Source organism: Schistocerca piceifrons, chromosome 2 (genome assembly GCF_021461385.2).
Source record: "Schistocerca piceifrons isolate TAMUIC-IGC-003096 chromosome 2, iqSchPice1.1, whole genome shotgun sequence".
In the NCBI taxonomy this organism is placed as follows: Eukaryota; Metazoa; Arthropoda; class Insecta; order Orthoptera; family Acrididae; genus Schistocerca; species Schistocerca piceifrons.
Window position 1 is genome coordinate 76,722,942 of NC_060139.1, and position 22,499 is coordinate 76,745,440.

The 22,499-nt window shown below is 41.7% G+C and overlaps 1 protein-coding gene across 1 annotated transcript in view; it reads left to right on the top strand.

Annotated features, from left to right (window-relative positions):
• Positions 1-21,923, top strand: part of LOC124777496 (serpin B3-like) — a 61,860-nt gene extending 39,937 nt beyond the window's left edge. The window contains exons 5-8 of the mRNA XM_047252939.1: positions 15,085-15,299; positions 15,776-15,961; positions 17,553-17,697; positions 21,700-21,923. Coding sequence (XP_047108895.1) covers positions 15,085-15,299; positions 15,776-15,961; positions 17,553-17,697; positions 21,700-21,839 — 686 coding nt within the window. The 3' untranslated portion in view covers positions 21,840-21,923. The remainder of the gene's footprint in view (positions 1-15,084; positions 15,300-15,775; positions 15,962-17,552; positions 17,698-21,699) is intronic.
• The last annotated feature ends 576 nt before the right edge of the window (positions 21,924-22,499 follow it).

The window sequence follows — 22,499 nt, forward strand, 5'->3', positions numbered from 1 at the left end:
TTACTCTACAAGGTACCTTACAATACATGACAGATGATAGTTTTCGTGACGTTATTGTTTCTCTCCTGTGATGTACAATTTGCGAATGATGTGCGATGAGAACCATTGTCAGTAAGCAGTGATATGAGCTAAAATTCAACTGTTTCAACGGCATGATGTATTGTAGGAGGAAGACGTAAGTAGGGGGAAATAGGGTCTTGCTTGGTAGTTATTGAAACGGGAGTTCTACCTATTTAGCACGAAAACGTATTCGTGACGCCATGCATTATTTCAGCATTTGCTAATGAAGTTGTGAGAGCAACTTTGCTTTGGCTTTCCTCTATCGCTTCTAACAATTCTTCCTTGTATGGTTCAGAAACCCGAGAAATAAAGCAGTACCCAAGAACTGATCGACGAGAACTTGCAAAGTTACCTCTTTCGTAAATTCATATACTTCCCTCGGCATCAATACTTCATTAAATTAATCGCCAGATACACTCTGTGTCCTTATATCCTTGATAATTTACTCGACGATTTCCGTAGATTCAGACTTCGTTGTACTCTCGCGATACGCAAACAATGATTGGCATCTGTCCAAGGTGTCAGAAGATGTTCAAAAATGGTTGAAATGGCTCTACGCACTATGGGACTTAACATCTGACGTCATCAGTCCCCTATACTTAGAACTATTTAAACCTGACTAACCTAAGGACATCACACACATCTATGCCCGAGGCAGGATTCGAACCTGCGATCGTAGCAGCTGCGCAGTTCCGGACTGAAGCGCCTAGAACTGCTCGGCCACAGCGGCCGGCGTCAGAAGATGTGACTGGTTAGTGCAGCACTGGGTTTTGCAACTCGAAACGGGACTAAAACAATCTTTTTTTTTTTAATCTTCACACTCACCTTTCATTCGAGCTGCGGGAACCGACGCGAATCTGGAACGCCTGGCGTCACCAGAGTGAATCTAGCACCAGACGACAGAATGACTCAGCTCGACCAGCACGGCTTCGGTAACACTGACGACACGAAGTTCCGAACTGCTGATGGCGAACTACAAATGAAAGGCACAAGCGATCTCATCCTGAAACAGAGGCCTCAAAAACTAACGTGATCTACTGCGCGTTTTAAACTTGTTTGTGACTCCAAATAACACCGCCATTGGCTGACAACACTTAAATGACATGCAAAATAAAAACATTCGGTTGACCTACGATTTAAAGACTTGGGCAGATATCCGACCAATGATCTTAATTAAATAACATTTCAAGAAAATAAAATTCTGATCTCAATGAAAATTAAACAACAACAACATACTTGGCTTCGGTATCATACAGTTTGTAACTCTACCTATATAATCAGAGTATGACACTTCACACAAATATCACCACCTAGCGGCATTGATAAACACACAAATTCATTGATCTACATCTACATCTAGATTTACATCTACATGGTTACTCTGCAATTCACACTTAAGTGCCTGCAGAGGGTTCATCGAACCATTTTCATACTACTTCTCTACCATTCCACTCTCGAATGGCGCGTGGGAAAAAAGAACACCTAAATCTTTGCGTTCGAGCTCTGATTTCTCTTATTTTATTATGATGATCATTTCTCCCTATGTAAGAGGGTCACAACAAAATATATTCGCATTCGGAAGAGAAAGTTGGTGATTGAAATTTCGTAATAGATCTTGCCAGAAAGAAAACCGCCTTTGTTTCAGTGACTGCCACCCCTACTCGCGAATCATATCAGTGACACTCTCAACCCTATTGCACGATAACACGAAACGAACTGCCCTTCTTTGCACTTTTTCGATGTCCTCCGTCAATCCTACTTAGTAAGGATCCCATACCGCACAGCAATATTCCAGCGGAGTACGGACAAGTGTAATGTAGGCTGTCTCTTTAGTGGGTTTGTCGCATCTTGTAAGTGTTCTGCCAACAAAGCGCAGTCTTTGTTTCGCCTTCCCCACAGTATTATCTATGTGGTCTTTTGAATTTAAGTTGCTCGTAATTGTAATTTCTACGTATTTAGTCGAATTGGTAGCCCTTAGGTTAATAATGAGAAACCACAGTCACAACATGACACGGGTATCACCATGCACCTCGTTAGTCGTAATGATTACTATGAATTAATAAACACACTAACGGTTGCTCATTAAGCTACACACAAGCTAACTCTTAACTTAGAGCGCTCACTCGATTTTATTAGTTTCAAGAACAACAGCGTCAATTACAAGTAACGCAGTAGTTGTTTGTCATATTATTACAACTTGTTAAGAAATCAAAGGACAATTATAAGAGTTAAAGGCCATGAAACGGAAGCAGTGGTTGAGAGAGAAGTGAGACAGGGTTTTAGCTTATCCCCGATGTTACTCAATCTGTACATTGAGCAAGCAGTAAAGAAAACCAAAGAAAAATATAGAGAAGGATGTAAAATTCAAGGTGAAAGAATAAACATTTTGATGTTTTCAAATAACATCGTAATTCTCTCGGAGACAGCAAAGGACATCGAAGTGCAGTTGGACGGAATGGACAATGTTTTGAAAGGAGTACAGAAGATGAACATGAGGCAAAGCAAATTAAGGATAACGGAATGTAGCCGAGTGAGCTGAGTGAATTAGATTAGGTAATGAGACACTAAAAGCAATTGATGAGTGTTGTTATTTGGCAAGAAAAATAACTGATAGTAGTCGAAGCAAAGACGATATAAAATGGAGACTGTCAATAGTAAGAAAAATATTCTTGAAAAAGAGGAGTAAGTTATCTAATATAAATTTATATATTAGACAGTTTTTGTTGAATGTATCCATCTGGAGAGTAGCCTTGTGTGGAAGTGAAACGTGGACGATAAACAGTTCAGACAAGAAGAGAATAGAAGCTTCTGAAATTAGGTGCTAGAGAAGAATGTTGAAGATTAGATGGTAGATCATTTAAGTAACGCGGAGGTACTGAATAGAACAGGGGTGAACAGAATTGCGGAGAAAAGGAATTTGTAGCCCAGCTTGAGCAAAAGAAGGGATTGTGTGATGGAATACATTGTAAGACATCAAGGGATCATCTATTTAGAACTGAAGAGAAGTGTGGGGGATAAACATTGAAGAGGGAGACCAAGAGATGAACACAGTATACAGGCTCAAATAGAGGTAGCTTGTCGGTCAGCATTGGAAGTGGATCTGCAATGATCGAGACTGTCGGATATTGAAAGAGGTCTCACGATGGGTTCCACGAATGCTCACAGCGGACCACAAGATTCAAAGAATGGACATTTCATCGGAATTTTTGGAGCGTTTTGAGACCGACGGAGAGAATCTCTACGGAGAACACACTTTGAAGATGACGAGAGTGTCAGTCATCCAATGAAAACATGGCTACGCCTACAGGACGAGAGCTTTTACCAGTAGGTAATACATGTTTCTCCACAACGTTTGACGCACGGCCATAGAACGTGATGGAGATTACGTAGAAAAATAGGACATGGACAATACATGTTGATGTACATTGTCACCTAATTCTGACTCTTTAACAATAAATATGTTATGAGAAAAAAGTGGGACATTACTTTTATTCATACTTATGGAAGAGGAGCTCAGATTTGTTTGTTAGGAAATGTTCAACAGAATCGAAAATATGGTAATAAGAGAGCTGTAGCAGTGGCTATACAGTTTCATTGCATACTTGAGAACGGCGATTAAAATTCCTGACCTTCCCTACCGGTTCAAGTTTTCGACAAATTAACTAAATCGCTAAAGGCCATTCCCGGCCGGGTCCCTTTGAAACGGCACAGCCGACTTCTTTCCTCAATCCGGACTTGCACTTCCCCGTTACTGATGACGTCGCCGACGGGACGTTAAACCTTACTTAATCTTCCTCCTTAGCTGGTCTCATACTCAGTTAATCAGGTGACCTTATACCATTCTACGGAACACATTTCGGCAGATGATGAACACTGCATCAACCTCAGCGCTGTTATCTCCAACCTTCAGAGTACCATTGGCGAACAGTGCAAGCTGAGTTTCACGAGATAACAACTTGTGGATTTACGTGTTGAGATTTTCCCGTCTTCAGAACAAGTTGCTAACACGCTAGCACAGAATTTAGTGAAGAAAACGACTTGGTATTGTAACGAAATCAAGTCATAACTTGCTGTGTTACTTACATCTGTCGCGAACTGAGCCCTATGTGAAGAAAACAGTTCTCAGGGATCTCCTTTTCATAATTTTGACCAGTAATTTTGATTATTCAGACTAAAAAAAACAGTTTTACTTCCAAATTTTACCAAAGTAACAACGTCAGAGCTGGCAACAAACGCCAAAAGAACATAAAGCACTACAGCTCCCGTGACTCAGCTTTCAGATAAATAATGAAATGGCTACAGTCTTGTTCAGTTGTAACTGTAAGGACCAAATAAACTCACACTTGGCAGCGAGAGTGCAGTAATATGACTTCTTACAGAATGTAAACACAGTTCACGTACACTCCTGGAAATTGAAATAAGAACACCGTGAATTCATTGTCCCAGGAAGGGGAAACTTTATTGACACATTCCTGGGGTCAGATACATCACATGATCACACTGACAGAACCACAGGCACATAGACACAGGCAACAGAGCATGCACAATGTCGGCACTAGTACAGTGTATATCCACCTTTCGCAGCAATTCAGGCTGCTATTCTCCCATGGGGACGAACGTAGAGATGCTGGATGTAGTCCTGTGGAACGGCTTGCCATGCCATTTCCACCTGGCGCCTCAGTTGGACCAGCGTTCGTGCTGGACGTGCAGACCGCGTGAGACGACGCTTCATCCAGTCCCAAACATGCTCAATGGGGGACAGATCCGGAGATCTTGTTGGCCAGGGTAGTTGACTTACACCTTCTAGAGCACGTTGGGTGGCACGGGATACATGCGAACGTGCATTGTCCTGTTGGAACAGCAAGTTCCCTTGCCGGTCTAGGAATGGTAGAACGATGGGTTCGATGACGGTTTGGATGTACCGTGCACTATTCAGTGTCCCCTCGACGATCACCAGTGGTGTACGGCCAGTGTAGGAGATCGCTCCCCACACCATGATGTCGGGTGTTGGCCCTGTGTGCCTCGGTCGTATGCAGTCCTGATTGTGGCGCTCACCTGCACGGCGCCAAACACGCATACGACCATCATTGGCACCAAGGCAGAAGCGACTCTCATCGCTGAAGACGACACGTCTCCATTTGTCCCTCCATTCACGCCTGTCGCGACACCACTGGAGGCGGGCTGCACGATGTTGGGGCGTGAGCGGAAGACGGCCTACCGGTGTGCGGGACCGTAGCCCAGCTTCATGGAGACGGTTGCGAATGGTCCTCGCCGATACCCCAGGAGCAACAGTGTACCTAATTTGCTGGGAAGTGGCGGTGCGGTCCCCTACGGCACTGCGTAGGATCCTACGGTCTTGGCGTGCATCCGTGCGTCGCTGCGGTCCGGTCCCAGGTCGACGGGCACGTGCACCTTCCGCCGACCACTGGCGACAACATCGATGTACTGTGGAGACCTCACGCCCCACGTGTTGAGCAATTCGGCGGTACGTCCACCCGGCCTCCCGCATGCCCACTATACGCCCTCGCTCAAAGTCCGTCAACTGCACATACGGTTCACGTCCACGCTGTCGCGGCATGCTACCAGTGTTAAAGACTGCGATGGAGCTCCGTATGCCACGGCAAACTGGCTGACACTGACGGCGGCGGTGCACAAATGCTGCGCAGCTAGCGCCATTCGACGGCCAACACCGCGGTTCCTGGTGTGTCCACTGTGCCGTGCGTGTGATCATTGCTTGTACAGCCCTCTCGCAGTGTCCGGAGCAAGTATGGTGGGTCTGACACACCGGTGTCAATGTGTTCTTTTTTCCATTTCCAGGAGTGTAGTTGAGAGATGTCAGGTTATTCTTCTGAATTTAAAAAATATCTGTTTCTAATTGGCACCAAATGTCTCAGTTTTCTAGAACATCTTTGCAGTAAAGAAGTGTAATATGTTATGTTTGTTTTATGATGAAAATTAAAATACTGCTGTGTGTCGTCAAACCCCTCCCCCGCCCATGAACCAGAACAATAGACGTTGCTGTTGGTGGGGGGGCTTGCGTGCCCCAGCGATAGAGATAACTGTACCGTAGGTGCAACGACAACGGAGGGGTATATGTTGAAACGCCAGACAAACCTATGGTTCCTTAAGAGGGGCAGAAGCCTTTTCGAGAGCTGCAGGGCAACAGTCTGGATAACTGACGGATCGGCCCTTGTAACATCATCCATAATGGTCCTGCTGTGCTGGTACTGCACACGGCTGAAAGCAAAGGAAAACTACAGCCGTAATTTGTCGCGAGGTCATGCAACTCAACTTTATTGCTAAATGATGATGACGTCCTCTTGGGTAAAGTATTACGGAAGTAAAATAGTTCCCCATTCGGATCTCCGGGAGGGGACTATTCAGGAGGATGTCATTAGCAGGGGAAACAAAATTGGCGTTCTACGGATCGGACCGTGGAATATCAAATTCAAAAATCTGGAAGGTAGGATAGAAAATTTAAAAAGGGAAATGGATGGATTAAAGTTTAATTAGAGTGGAAATTAGTGAAGTTCGTTGGCAGGAGGAACACGACTTCTGATCAGGTGAATACAGGGTTATAAACACAAAATCGAATAGGGGTAGTGCAGGAGAAGGTTTAATAATGAATAAAAAATAGGAACGCGGACAACCTACTAAGAACAGCATAGTGAACCCATTATTGTAGCCAAGATAGAAATGGAGCCCACACTCGCCGCAGTATTACAAGTTGACATGCCAATTAGCTCCACATATGAGGAAGAGATTAAAGAAATGTTATTCAGATAGTTAATGGCGATGAAAATTTTGTAGTCGTGGTGGACTGGAATTCGATAGTATGGAAAGAAAGAGAAGGAAAAATAGTTGGTGAATATATACTGGGGGGAAAGAAATGAAAGAGGAAGCCGCCTGATAGAATTTTGCACAGATCGTAAATTAATCATCGCTAACACTTGGTTTAAGATCATGAAAGGAGGCTGTATACTTGCAAGAGACCTGGAGACACCGGAATGTTTCAGACTGATTATATAATGGTTAGTCAGAGATTTTGGGACCAGGTTTTAAATTGTAAGACATTTCCAGGAGCAGATGTGGATTCCGACGACAATTTATTGGTTATGAACTGTAGATTAAAATTCAAGAAACAGCAAAAAGGTTAGGAATTTAAGGAGATGGGACCTCGATAAACTGAAAGAACCGGAGGCTGCACAGAGCTTCAGATGGAGCATTAGCAAATGACTCACAAGTACAGCGAAAAGAAATACATTACAAGAAGGATGGGTAGCTTTGAGAGATGAAAGAGTGTGGGCAGCAGAGCATCAAGCAGGTAAACAGACGAGGGCTCGTAGAAATCCTTGGGTAACAAAAGAGTTATTGAATTTAATTGTCGAAAGCAGAAAATATAAAAATGCAGTACATGAAGCACGCAAAAGGAAATACAAAATGAGATCGACAGTAAGTGCAAAATGCTAAACAGGAATTGATTACTTTTGAATACATTGTGTGAGTGAACAGTGATCAATGTGTTACAAATATTTACTATCAAAAACAGTCTTGATAACAATTTATTTATTATGGTGACTGGAGGAATGAAGTTCTTACTCATTGGTCTGAAGATGACCACAGTAGTGGTCGAAACCGCTTACCGTAATAAATAAATTGTGATCAAGACTGTTTTTGATAGTAAATATATCTAAACAGGAATGGCTAGAGGACAAATGCAAGGATTTAGAAGCATATATCACTAGGGGTAAGATAGATGACACCTACGGGAAAATTAAGGAGACCTTCGGAGAAAAGAGAACGACATATATGAATATCAGGAACTGAGACGGAAAACCAGTCCTAAGCAAGGAAGGGAAAGCAGAAAGGTGGATGGAGTATGTAGAGGGTACATACAAGGGAGATGTACTTAAGGGCAATATTATGGAAATGGAAGAGGACGTAGATGAAGATTAGCTTGGAGATATGATACTGCGTGAAGAATCTGACAGAGCACTGAAAGTGCTGAGTCTAAACAAGGCCCCAGGAGTAGACAACATTCTGTTAGAACTACTGATAGCCTTGGGAGAGCCAGCAATGGTTAAACTATTCCATCTGATGAGCAAGATGTATGAAACAGGCGAAATACCATCAGGCTTCAACAGAAATATAATAATTCCAATTCCAGAGAAAGCAGGTGCTGACAGGTGTGAAAATCACTGAACTATCAGTTTCATAAGTTACGGTTGTGAAATACAAACATGAATTCTTTACAGACGAATGGAAACACTGGTAGAAGCCGCCATCGGGGAAGATCATGGTGGATTTCGGAGAAATGCAGGAACACGCGGGGCAATACTGACCCTATGACTTCTAGTAGAAGATAGGTTAAGCAAAGGAAAACCTACGTTTCTAGCATTTGTAGACTTAGAGAAAGCTTTTGACAATGTTGACTGGAATAATCTCTTTCAAATTCTAGAGATGGCAGGGATAAAATGCAAGGAGCGAAAGGCTATTTACAATTTGTACAGAAATTAGATAGCTGTTATAAAAGTCGAGGAGCATGAAAGGGCAGCAGTGGTTGAGAAGGGAGTGAGACGGGGCTGTAGCCCATCCTCGACGTTATTAAAATGTTCTAATTTGTGTAAAATCTTAACTGCTAAGGTCATCAGTCCCTATCGACGTTATTCAATCTGTATATTGAGCAAGTATTAAAGCAAGCAAAAGAAAAATTTGGAGTAGGAATTGAAGCTCAGGGAGAAGAAATAAAAACTTTGAGGCCTGCCGATGACATTGTAATTCTATCAGAGACAGCAAAGGACGTGGAAGAGCAGTTAAACGGAATGGACAGTGTCTTGAAAGGAGGATATAAAATGAACATCAACAAAAGCAAAATGAGGATAATGGAATGTAGTCGAATTAAATCAGGCGATGCTGAGGGAATTAGATTAGGAAATCAGACACTTAAAGTAGTAGATGAGGTTTGCTATTTAGGCAGCAAAATAACTGCTGGTGGTCGAAGTAGAGATGATATAAAATGTAGACTGGCAATGGCAAGAAAAGTATTTCTGAAGAACAAAAATTTGTTAAAATCAAGTATAGATTTAAGTGTAAGGAATTCTTTTCTGAAAACATTTTTATGGAGTGTAGACAGTTTAGACAAGTAGTGAATAGAAGCTTTAGAAATGTGGTGCTACAAAAGAATGCTGCAGATTAGATGGATATGTTGTATACATGGAAGAATCCTGGAGATACTAAAAGGTATCAGATAGATTATATAATGGTAAGACAGAGATTTAGGAACCAGGTTTTAAATAGTAGGACATTTCCAGGGGCAGATGTGGACTCTGACCATAATCTATTGGTTATGAACTGTAGACTAAAACTGAAGAAACTGCAAAAAGGTGGGAATTTAAGGAGATGGGACCTGGATAAACTGACTAAACCAGAGGTTGTACAGAGATTCAGGGAGAGCATAAGGGAACAATTGACAGGAATGGGGGAAAGAAATACAGTAGAAGACGAATGGGTAGCTCTGAGGGATGAAGTAGTGAAGGCAGCAGAGGATGAAGTAGGTAAAAAGACGAGGGCTAGTAGAAATCCTTGGGTAACAGAAGAAATATTGAATTTAATTGATGAAAGGAGAAAATATAAAAACGCAGTAAATGAAGCGGCAATAATGAATACAAACGTCTCAACAATGAGATCGACAGGAAGTGCAAAATGGCTAAGCAGGCATGGCTGGAGGACAAATGTAAGGATGTAGAGGCTTATCTCACTAGGGGTAAGATAGATACAGCCTACAGGAAAATTAAAGAGACCTTGGGAGAAAAGAGAGCCACTTGTATGAATATCAAGAGCTCAGATGGAAACCCAGTTCTAAGCAAAGAGGGGAAAGCAGAAAGGTGACAGGAGTATATAGAGGGTCTATACAAGGGCGATGTACTTGAGGACAATATTATGGAAATGGAAGAGGATGTAGATGAAGATGAAATGGGAGATATGATACTGCGTGAAGAGTTTGGCAGAGCGCTGAAAGACCTGAGTCGAAACAAGGCTCCTGGAGTAGACAACATTCCATTAGAACTACTGGCGGCCTTGGGAGAGCCAGTCCTGACAAAACTCTACCACCTGGTGAGCAAGATGTACGAGACAGGCGAAATGCCCTCAGACTTCAAGAAGAATATAATAATTCCAATCCCAAAGAAAGCAGGTGTTGACAGATGTGAAAATTACCGAACTATCAGTTTAATAAGTCACAGCTGCAAAATGCTAACGCGAATTATTTACAGAGGAATGGAAAAACTGGTAGAAGCCGACCTCGGGGAAGATAAGTTTGGATTCCGCAGAAATGTTGGAACACGTGAGGCAATACTGACCCTACGACTTATCTTCCAAGAAAGATTAAGGAAAGCAAACCTACGTTTCTACCGTTTGTAGACTTAGAGAAAGCTTTTGACAATGTTTGCTGGAATACTCTCTTTCAAATTCTGAAGGTGGCAGGGGTAAAATACAGGGAGCGAAAAGCTATTTACAATTTGTACAGAAACCAGATGGCAGTTATAAGAGTCGAGGGGCATGAAAGGGAAGCAGTGGTTGGGAAGGGAGTGAGACAGGGTTGTAGCCTCTCCCCGATGTTATTCAATCTGAATATTGAGCAAGCAGTAAAGGAAACAAAAGAAAAATTCGGAGTAGGTATTAAAATCCATGAAGAAGAAGTAAAAACTTTGAAGTTCGCCGATGACATTGTAATTCTGTCAGAGACAGCATAGGCCTTGGAAGAGCAGTTGAACGGAATGGACAGTGTCTTCAAAGGAGGATATAAGATGAACATCAACAAAAGCAAAACGAGGATAATGGAATGCAGTCGAATCAAGTCGGGTGATGCTGAGGAAATTAGATTAGGAAATGAGACACTTAAAGTAGTAAAGCCATTTTGGTATTTGGGGAGCAAAATAACTGATGATGGTCGAAGTAGAGAGGATATAAAATGTAGACTGGCAATGGCAAGGAAAGCGTTTCTGAAGAAGAGAAATTTGTTAACATCGAGTATAGTCAGTGTCAGGAAGTCGTTTCTGAAAGTATTTGTGTGGAGTGTAGCCGTGTATGGAAGTGAAACATGGACAATAAATTGTTTGGACAAGAAGAGAATAGAAGCTTTCGAAATGTTGTGCTACAGAAGAATGCTGAAGTTTAGATGGGTAGATCATATAACTAATGAGGAGGTATTGAATAGGATTGGGGAGAAGAGAAGTTTGTGGCACAACTTGACTAGAAGAAGGGATCGGTTGGTAGAACATGTCCTGAGGCATCAAGGGATCACAAATTTAGCATTGGAGGGCAGCGTGGAGGGTAAAAATCGTAGAGGTAGACCAAGAGATGAATACACTTAGCAGATTCAGAAGGATGTAGGTTGTAGTAGGTACTGGGAGATGAAGGAGCTGGCACAGGATAGATTAGCGTGGAGAGCTGCATCAAACCAGTCTCAGGAATGAAGACCACAACAACAACACAGATGGATATATCAGGTAACTAATCATGAGGTGCTGAACAGAATTGGGGAGAAGACAAATTTGTGGCACAACCTGACTAGAAGAAGGGATTAGTTGGCAGGACACAGTCTGAAACATCAGGGAATCACCAGTTTCGTATTGCTATTGGGGTGAAGCGTGGTGGAGACCGGGAGGAGGGGGTGGGGTGGGGGGTAAAATGGAGGAGGGAGGCCAAGGGATGAATACAGTAAGTAGATTCTTACAGAAGTTAGTTGTTACTCAGAGATGAATTGGCTTGCACAGGATGTAGTAACTTTTGAACTGCTTCAAACCTCTCTTAGGACTCAAGACCACAACAATAACAACAACAATATCCCCAGTGTTATATAATTAAGGATTTAATATAATGATATTTGTGAAGTCTGAGATCTTCCGAAGGATACCATGTTTTATTGTTGCGAAATGAGTAGTATTCTGCTAAAGATATGATGAACCCAAGTTTTCCCTTGCCGTTTCCTTTTATGAAGGTCTTTTATGTGGAATGAGGTATACTGCTGGCAGATTGAACTGTAGAAGGAGGAGCCAGTGAGTAGTGGTCGAGTGAGGTAATGTACTGATGTGCTCGTCAATGTATATTTTGTGTTAACAGTGGTACCATTTATAGAAGACAGCGATAATTATAACTTCTTGAATCGTTTCATGCCAATTGTAGCCATGTCAATTGTAGCTGCAGATGCAAGTTTTTTTCTAGGCCAAAACATCGTGCTACAAGAATTACAGCATCTCCCTTCAAGAATGCATGTGAAAGTGAAAGTATGACATAAGGCATTCCTTGGTTTGTCTGCTTAAAAAGAGACATGAACAACAGGGAGATTTCTTTCCTAATGTTTTTTTGTTCGTGCAGTTTCTCAATTTCAAGCTTCTGATAAGGCAAGCCACAGACGGTTTCGCTCTCCACGTTGCGCCACAACCTCAACACTTTCTTTCCCTGCTGCTTCATCTGGTACTTCTCTACGCAACGTGCCGCCTTCCTGGATGTCGTCTTTCACATCCCTGAGGGTCTCATCCATACCTCTGTCCACGTTAAACTCACTAACCAAAGACAGCATCAACATTTTAACAGCTGCCATCTCTTTACCACAAAATCCCTCCTATACAAGCTAACCATCTGTGGACAACATATGTGCAATGACGAGAACTCCCTTACCGAGTTTGCTGAGGGCCTCATGAAGACCTTCTATGCAATCAATACTCCCAAACCTAGTCCACAAACAGATTTCTCTTGCCATATCCTCACACACCCCGAATTCTCCCACCATTGACAAGAATCAGCTACGAATGAGAGCCTCCCTTGTCACCCAATAACATCCTGGACTGGAACAACTGAACCATATCCTTCACGAGGACCTTGATTTTCTCTCTCCTGCCCTGAAATGTGGGACATTCTACAACGATCCTTCCCACCCCCCACCCCGTAAAGGGTGTTCTGTCGACCACCCAACCTACACAACATCCTAATCACTTTATAAGTCGTTTCACTAATAAAAAGAGGCTAATGCGCTTTAACATATTTAGTAACAATTTTTTTAAGTTGTTTCATTTATAGAAACATGCATTAGCAGACGACATGCTGATTATCAAAACATGTGTGTAAAATAAAATATTAAACTTCTTAAGATGGGCATGGTAGCCCGAAACGGAACTAAAATAAAACATTAAAAAGTATTTGTGGCTAGTTGCATCATTCACGAACAATGATATAATATTGTTTCTTCTACAATACTTTATTTTAAAATTTCGAACACAGATAAGCTTTCTTATGACCACAAAATTTGCTAATCTTTATTAATAAATTATTGAAATGAGGCTCGTTAAATTCTTGTCCATTTACAAACTGACAAAAAAGTTCTTTTATGCCGAGACAAGCTTTTAACATCTTTGAAGGCTTGGGTATTGGACTGTTTTTATTGTATCCATTTTAGCTACATCTTGAGTGGAGCTGCATTGCGTTCCAGAGAGGCAAGGACACGCTATTAAAAAGGGACTCATAGTTTTTTGGTTCATCAGTGTATACAGAAGAGCACAGTAATCCTATAAGGAACAATTTTCATTCCTTATTTGACCTATTCCGCAGACACTTCATAATATGTTAATTTAGCATTCATACGGTGCTAGGAATGAGGAACTGTAGTAAGAACTTCCTCAGTGCAGTAATATAGGAAGATGAAATACAAAATCAGAACGGCTAGATGAAGACTTCACTTCCACTCCTAACGAATGCGAGTCCGATGTGTTTACCACAGGAAAATTTTTGGTTTGACGAGGACGCAGCTCGGCATTCGATTGTCGGGCTGGTTGAGCAAAATCATCAGGTCCGTAAATATACTGTTCACGATAAATCAACTTTTGTGAAGTGCTAGCGGAGGAACCTGGCGCTGCACATGAGTTTATTTACTACACCTATGCGCCCAACCACGTACCATGCAGCGTCTGGACCGGTGCTTAATGTTTATGACGTCATGCCTTCTGACCTACGTGTCGTACAATGATATAATTTCATAGGTACATTTAGCGGAATATGAAGTAAATATCTGCGAAATTTACTGCGAATAGAGGTAGCAGCAAAGATATAATAAATTTAAACGTCTTGCATGATGCGGCAGCTCTTCACGCATCACATGACGTCATAAGACCGGAACTACATGTCGTACAATCATACAATGTTGCACGTATATTAAGTGATGTGCATACTGTCTGTACAATGCGTCGCGAAAAAATTTACCAGTAAAGAAGTAATGAATTATAGCGTCATGCCTCGTGCGGTACTTCACCATTAACAGCGGAAAAGTAATAAGCAGTAATGGTTTTTACATTTTGTAGAGGTTGTCAGCGAGAACAAAAATTTCGTTGATGTTCGAAATTATGTGTAAAATTTGTTGTATGTTGCTAAATACTTTCATTCACAAATACTAGATAGATAAATTCTGGGACTTCACTCGTCGCGGTCTACGCTTCATTTTGACTCCCCCCCCCCCTCCTCCCCCCTTGATAGGTAAGTGGTTCTTACCCCCACAGCGATTGTCGCTTCACAGTATGGTATATATATGGATTAAGTTTGGTTGAAATCGGCACATTGGTTAGGAAGAGATCCGGAACACACACACACACACACACACACACACACACACACACACACACACACATTCATTTCTATAATTTGTATGGACTACTGAGATTGCCATAAAAGTCATCTGCACGCGGTAACATCTTTTGTTGTAGTAATATGAGACAAAGAAAGTGGTGAATTACAAAGGTAAATCGTAAACATGTCACTTAAATTATCGTTGACATTGTAGTTAATTATGTACTGAATAATGTTACTGGACCTTTTTACGAGCCTTTTTTTCACTTATGTATATAAGCTTTATGTATTTTCAACTATGCTCAGTTGGGTACTGGCGTTCCCCTGACTCATGGAACAACGTAAATAAATTTGTAAGGTTAGTGGGCATCAAAGCATCATATCCATAAGCAGGCAAATTATTTATTTCAGGCGTCCTGAATGATTTAACCAAGATGGTACTGGTGAATGCCATCTACCTCAATGCTGATTGGCTGCAGCAGTTCGATGTAGCATTTACGTTACCAACACGGTTTCATCTAGCCTCAGAATCAACGAAAAATGTGGATATGATGTACATTGAAGAGGGGTTCAAATACACAGAGATAAGTGAATTGGAATCTCAGGTTGTGCTTCTTCCATACAGGGTATGTTACTAATTATGAACCAACAATAATTGTGCGCTAAATCAATTTGAAGACAAGATATGTAGCTGTATAAACGAGTGAGAAATTATAATACAAGAAATACACATAAGTGTAAAGTATTCCTAAAGATTAAAGGTTCAGAATATTACATAATAACAACTAACAATTATTGCATGAGTTCCCATCAGTAATTGTGATTCTTCAGCGTGTGGAAGTAGAATGACAAAAATGCTATTTCAGAACTATACTTTATTTCAGTAGTGTTGCATTATTACAGACTACAAAGGTGAAAAATTTACCTCATTTAAAAAGTTTTTAACTTTTCCCTCCGATGCTTTACAGATAGAGTTTGTTGTCTGGAGGCTACACACGTTTCTGTGTGTTGTGTTCAGTTGTTAACTTAACACGATGCACAATGTTTTAGAACCATTTAACGTAACATAAGCTATTCATTGCATTTCTTTTTCATGTAACAGGGGAAAAAACTCGGTATGATGATAATACTGCCCAAAGAGCAGAATGGACTTCCGAATCTTGAGAAGAAACTTGCCAACATAAATCTTCAGGACATTCTGTCAGGAATGGGCCAACGGGAAGTGTATCTCTATTTACCAAAATTCAAACTGGAGTACACAGTGGACCTTAAAGCAACATTAAAAACAGTAAGTGAAAAAACAGTAATTTAATGTAGTAATGGTATTTCAGGTCGGTTATGTACTGAGATGCAGTAGGTACACAAAATTAAGCCAAAACTCATCTGCAACTTCCTAAGAGAATTTTCTTATCAGGTATGTAGGGCGTACCATAATTAAGGACGAAAACTGATACGATTGAGAACATACGTTAATAGAAGCAAAACCGTTGGTCTACGGCTCGTTGCGCAAGAATGCCGTTTTTGAATATGCACTTATGAGACGTCGCAGAGTTCTGAATGAAAAATTTTCCGACTTGGTACGAGCGTATTGAAATGTAAACTTTTCGATTAAGTCACCATCTATTTGCTGCAAACTCTGTGGGGAGGAAGATGTAACTAATTTGTTACACAACCACAATACTGTGTGACTTACGTACGGTAAGAAACTTTTGCGATTTTCATCTTCAAAATGAAATACATGCATTGTTCTTACAATGCACATACCTTTTATAACTTTAAAAAGTTGTTAAGAGACATCTGTTAATTCTGTGGCTATTTACTAATAATTTAATTGTTAACAGTGCAAATTTTTAATTGTTAACAGCGCAAGCTGCAATCGAACTGCTGAGCCACTGCAAGAAACCGCCAATGCTTACGACTATTAAAACCTATGAAAGCGATCCCTTCCACCTGATGATGTTTCTTAACTATCGAAACGTGTGCAGGATGAAGCAAATACTTGATGCAGAACACATTTTTCCACCTTTTAGTTAACTGTTGGAGTCGTGTGAAAATAGTCTGTTATGGAAATAATGGATAGCATCAGCTATCTGACACACTTCTAAGCTGTGTAGTATAAACACAATTCCAGAATGAATGGAGATGAGGTACTGACGGAAATAAAGCTGTGAGGACAGGCATGAATGTTGCTTGGGAGCACATGCCCACGAAAGGCAAGGGTTTCGAGTTCGAGTCTCGGCCTGGCACGCTGCCGAGAAGTTTTATATAAACACTTTATTATAAACTTGCTCGATATCTTCATCTGTCCTTGTAGTTTTGAACGGACCTCACGCAGATTATGGAGCACTCTTGAATTTAGATACCCATTTCTTAAGTGCTAAAAATGAAGGAACTGCGCCTTTATTTGTCTGCAGCGGAGTATAAGAGCGCAAATGTAGTTATTTGCTCTTCCAACGGCCCTAAGCTTTATATGAAACTTGTCACGTTTTAAGATGGACGAACGGTCCTGCACTAATACTCCACGACATTTGTCACCTTAATGTGCAAGCAATCTCACTTTTTGAGTCAATGTAGTATTTTCATAATAAGATCGGTCACTGTTTACTGCTAATTCGATTTACACGACATCAAATCATGATATATTTGTATGATCCCTTGATGGCTTGATGACATTATTAAAAAAATGACGTGATTTATGGTTGTCTGTTCACTTTGATGCTGACTAGCTTGCAATATTACAGATAGAATAATTCCTAAACGATTTAGTGCTTCTCTATTCTTGTTTGACTTACTATTACAAAAGTGATAGGGGCCGTATTTTATAAGTGTTACACGTAGTGGAAAATTCGCTAATACCGTTTGCCTAATTTGAATTTCAGCTTGGCATGAGTGATATGTTCGATGGCAGGATGGCAAATTTGACTGGTATTAGTGATGAGCCATTAGTAGTTACCAACGTTCTGCACAAGGCTTTCATAGAAGTCAATGAAGAAGGCACAGAAGCAGCAGCAGCAACATTCATTGGTAAGTATTTCAACGACGAATCCCCACGAGCAGCGTTACTTCTGTACACATTTGTGTCGTTTCTGCATACTAAAGTCCACAGCTTTTGTTAATACACAATTAAACAACCACGGAAGAAGTTAGAATTCCCAATAAACCAGTACTAGCTGGGTCGGTGGGAGAACAATCCCACGAAGTTCGAAAATCCTCCTAACGTCGCTGTTAGCACAACAATAAATAGTCCGTATAGCAATCGTTAGCCCAATACAGTATCAATCAGCCGGGTTCTGATAGCATGTCAAGAGGATTTTTGTAGTTTTCACTCGGCGAGCAAAATGATTGTGGACGACGACGAAGCGAGCTTCAGTACTAGAAATTCTTAACTTCCAATTTAAGATGAAGTTTTAACAATTTTGTCTTACTTTCTGTCTTCTTCCGTTGTTTCACGTCTGATCCTTATGCATCGCTGCCATCACTTACAGTAAATTTAGTGAAATCTCGTGCTGCTACCTAGGTAGTGCTTTTGTTAGATTTTATTTTAAATGGTAAGTTAATACCGAATGTAGTTTGACCAAAGTTGAGTGGGCGGGTACTCGCCTGTGTGGTCCGGACTTCTGATATGTATATCTGAGAGCTATCAGTCTGTTGTATAACTTCCTTGTAGTTTTTAGATATCGCTGTACAACAACCAGTAGGTACAATTCTCGCTGTGGGCAGTTCCGGGTAAGATGGAGAGCCAGTCACAGAGCCCTGGTCTGAATTCGTTGCAGCCATCGTATGTGGGTCTCAGCAGCGTTGGCAAAAAGCAACTTCTGCATACTCAAGGAGAGTAGATAGCATGACCAGTGTGGGTGGGTAGCATAGCGTGTGTTGAGAACTGGATATACGTCCCTCAGTCGCCCACGGGACCAGTCACGTACTACTTCTGTGCGTTGGCATCACGTCCGTCGAGCATGGCGCCAAGATATCATGTAGGTGACGCCCAGTTTTCGGCTGTTCCTCTAACGACGACGGGCGGCACAGTTCCTGCCACTACCCTCTTTGCCTGTGTCTTGTATGGGTTGAAAGCTAGCCGCCATTTGGTCGTCTGGTCACCAAGTTGATTTATCGGTGTCTGAAGTCTCCGCTGCAATATCCATGCAGTAAGTCTCTTGGAGCACAAGGCAGTGTCATCAGTACGTAACATCAGCTTCATCCATGGTGTTTTGGGGATGTCTACTGTATACAACGTGTATAGGATCGGGCCAAGCACCTAACCTTGTGATAAGCCAGAGGCAATGGGACGATGAGATGACACTCTGTCAGCAGCACATGCAAAGTACATGCATTCAGATGCACAGTAGTCTCACATGTGGTACAGAGGCTCCATGTGTTACCAACTCATACAGTAATCCCTCATACAACATGGTGTCATAAGCTCTGGCGACATTTAGAAGCAGGGCTCAACTCGTGGTGGTTGAAGGCCTTCAGTGCATCCTGTGGGTTGTGGCAACCCGTTTCCGGAATCCGAACCGGACATATGGTAAAATGTTTTCGGCTTCCATACGGTCTAGGAAGCTTTACAGGAAGAGATGTTCGAACACATTTGATACTCCAGAGAGTAGGCTTATCACTCGATAGCTTTGGAGGAAATTGTCTTTCACAGGGTTGGGGATGGTTATTATCTCTGCGTGCTTCTATGTTGCAGGGAAGTTGCCAGTCCTCATTAATGCATTGAAAAAGGTCGCCAAGTGATCAATAGCTGGCTGTGGCCAGTGGGGAAGCAAGGTGTTGGGGATGAGGTCCATTCTTCCAGCCTAGGCAGTGAAGCTGGCATTGGACTTCTCAGTAGTAATTGGTTCTAATCCTTGTTCATCCACGTGCAGTTCCAGGAATCTTGGCAGCCTTTCGTTCACCAGGTAATCCACTGACCCAAAGTAGTTCGCAAAGGCATCCGCCAAGGCATCGGTTCTTGCACTGGGTTTCCCATATGACGTGGAAGAATCCCTATTATTTTGTGGAGGATGTGTCGTGTCTCCTTCAAAGCGGAGACTCCGATGAGTTTTAGGGTGGAGCTCTGTTGGCCAACGTTTGGTTCCTGTGGTCACTAATTTTGATGCTATTTCTTGGCGGATGCGGTTGAGCAGTTGTTTCGTTGCAGGATTCATACTAAGCCGCTATTCCCGACAAATCCTATTCTTTTTGGTAACTGCGGTGCGCGACTGGGGTGGCAGTTGACGCGAATGTAGTTGCATCTCCTTCGACGGTGAGGCCTCGCTGACGGCGTCCAAGATACTGCTTGAAAAACATTACAGTGCTGTATCAACTTCTTCCTCCGTTGGGTCAGGAAAATTGCAAGATTCGTAGAGAGATGTTCTTGAAATAAGTTCCAGTTGGTGTGCTTTGTGTCAGTGCCCCTCCCTGGGATGAAGGTGACTCTGTCCTTAAGACGAAAAATTACAGGTAAATAGTCCGCTAAAAGGGCTTTCTTTGCTTCCGCTGTGATAACCTGTGGAAGCCCTTGGACTACTCATACATCGAGACTTGTTCTCGAGACGGCTATTGGCTCAACAGGACTAACAATAGTTGCTTTCGCACGCCACGCAATAATCTCCAGTCATCAGCGTTCGTGAGCCTTGAATTTTACGCAGTATTTTTGGCACTGAAATCCCCTACGATAAAAACCATATCTGGACGATAATAACGTCGCGAAATTGTTCTCGAGTATGCCCCGTGGCAGCCTTTGTCTCGCTATTAAGGTTGTTCGAAAGCAGTAGCGGTTGTTTCAATAGTCTTCAGGATCAGTAAGTGCAGCTGGTGATGTTGGAGGGTACGGTGTATGCGGCAAGCAGTACCACCACCAGCCTTGAGTCGGCAGTTTGATAACAACAGAAGTTGGTGACTTGCACTTTGGTGCCCGACTTCAAGTGTATATCTCCAACGAGGACACCTCGATGGTCGCTTTACGATGGATTCGTCTGAACTCTCCTTGATGTGTATGGATGCCGTTTGTGTTCCACGTACTTACTCTCAGATCTACTCTTTCAGTGTCCATGTTGTGGTTGACTGGGTTGTTGGTGAGCGGTCTGGAGCTCTTTCAGTAGTGCAGCTGTGATGAGTAGAGACAATTCCCTCATGGTGGCGCGCACAATTTTAAGAGTTTTCATTTAACGAATTCAGTGGCATTATTTTCCAGTACACCCTCGATGTATGAGGTAACAAGCAAAGTCGGTCGGGCATTGAATGTAACTTTAAGAGGGGAATTGACCTCTCTGAAAATGAGGAAAGGGAGGTTATTAGAGACGATTGACGTCCCAGTTAGACAATGTAAACTAAACTACTCACGGCACACGTGCGGTAGCGGAGCATTAATTTTGTTATCGTTTTTCTATGTTGTTTTATAAGGAGGATAACAGCTTTCTCATCAATAGTACATTTACCGTGCATAAGTGCAGGTGGGTAGTTGAGTGTCTCTGTCTGCTACTTTTTTTGTTCCGTTTTCTGCGAACTGTGACCGATACAGATTTGATAGCTTCAATTGATACATCAGGTATCATGGCAATACACATCATCGCTTTAATGTTTCTTAGGCAGTTAATCACATGAGCTGAATCACCGAAGCCAGATTTGCATTTCCCTCCTTGCAAATGAAATTATTTGGTTTTCATTCGGAAATGACGCTCGCCATATAAACTGGTTTCTTCTTTTTGCATTACTTTTTCAGCCAAGTACCTAGAACATTCAGTGAACGTCTGGAGCCAATGCTATCCGTGTGAAAAGTCGTTGAACGTTATCAGTTTGTTGTGTACTGCGAAAGATCGTTGAACTGATGATGATGAATCCTCAGCGAATTTCTCATCTGATTTATTGATTTCGTAAAATTATGTTTCTAGAATTTGTCAGACGCTCGTACTGTTGTATCAGAACCGATCTCAAAATAACTTTTTTTCCACCTACTTGTAGTGCGTGATCAAAACAAAACATAAGGTTAGAAATGAGATAATACTTTCTAACATATTCTCATGTCCTCTCTTTTATTTTCAGCTGTTGTGGGCCGCTATGACGTATTATATTCTAAGCCACCTGTAACTTTCAAGGCAGACCATCCGTTCGTGTTCCTGATATTGGACCAGCAGACTCACACTGTGCTGTTTGCAGGTCGCTACTCAACTCCTGCTCCGTGATGTCTAACAGATGAAGATTTCTGCGTAATTTATTTTATTCTTTAAAAAGATGTATTCTATGGAAAATAAATATCTACTTGTCTATGGTGCATAATTCTTCCTACACAAGAAATGATATGCAGCACAGAAGATCATTACATTTTCCTTCATACTTAAGATGAACGCTACAAATTTGGTACTGAAATATATGGATAATTAATTCCACAGAAAACTGAACAAGCTCACTGTAAAATTTGTCTGTTGAAATAATATTTTGGGAACTATTTAAATGATAAGCGGCTTGCAAGATGCCATGCCATTTTTTTTTTTTTTTTTTTACTGTCAAGTTAAATGTGTCCTCCACGGTTTGATTTCCCGAGCCATCCTCTTCATCTCAGAGTAGCACTTACATCCAGCGTCCTCAGTTGCCGGTTGGATGTCTTCCGATCTCTGTACTCCCTTAAAATTTTTGACCACTAAGACATTCCTCTTACCACTGAAGTAATTTTCCGAGGCCCGAACACATGTTCCATCATCATGCATCTTCTTCTAATTAGTTTTCTTCCTCTATTCTAATCCTCACTTATTCTGTGGGGAACCTCGTTTCTAACATGTCGACTTAATTTTCAGCACCCTCTTGTAACGCCACGTCTCCAACGCTTCGATTTTGTTATTTCTTTA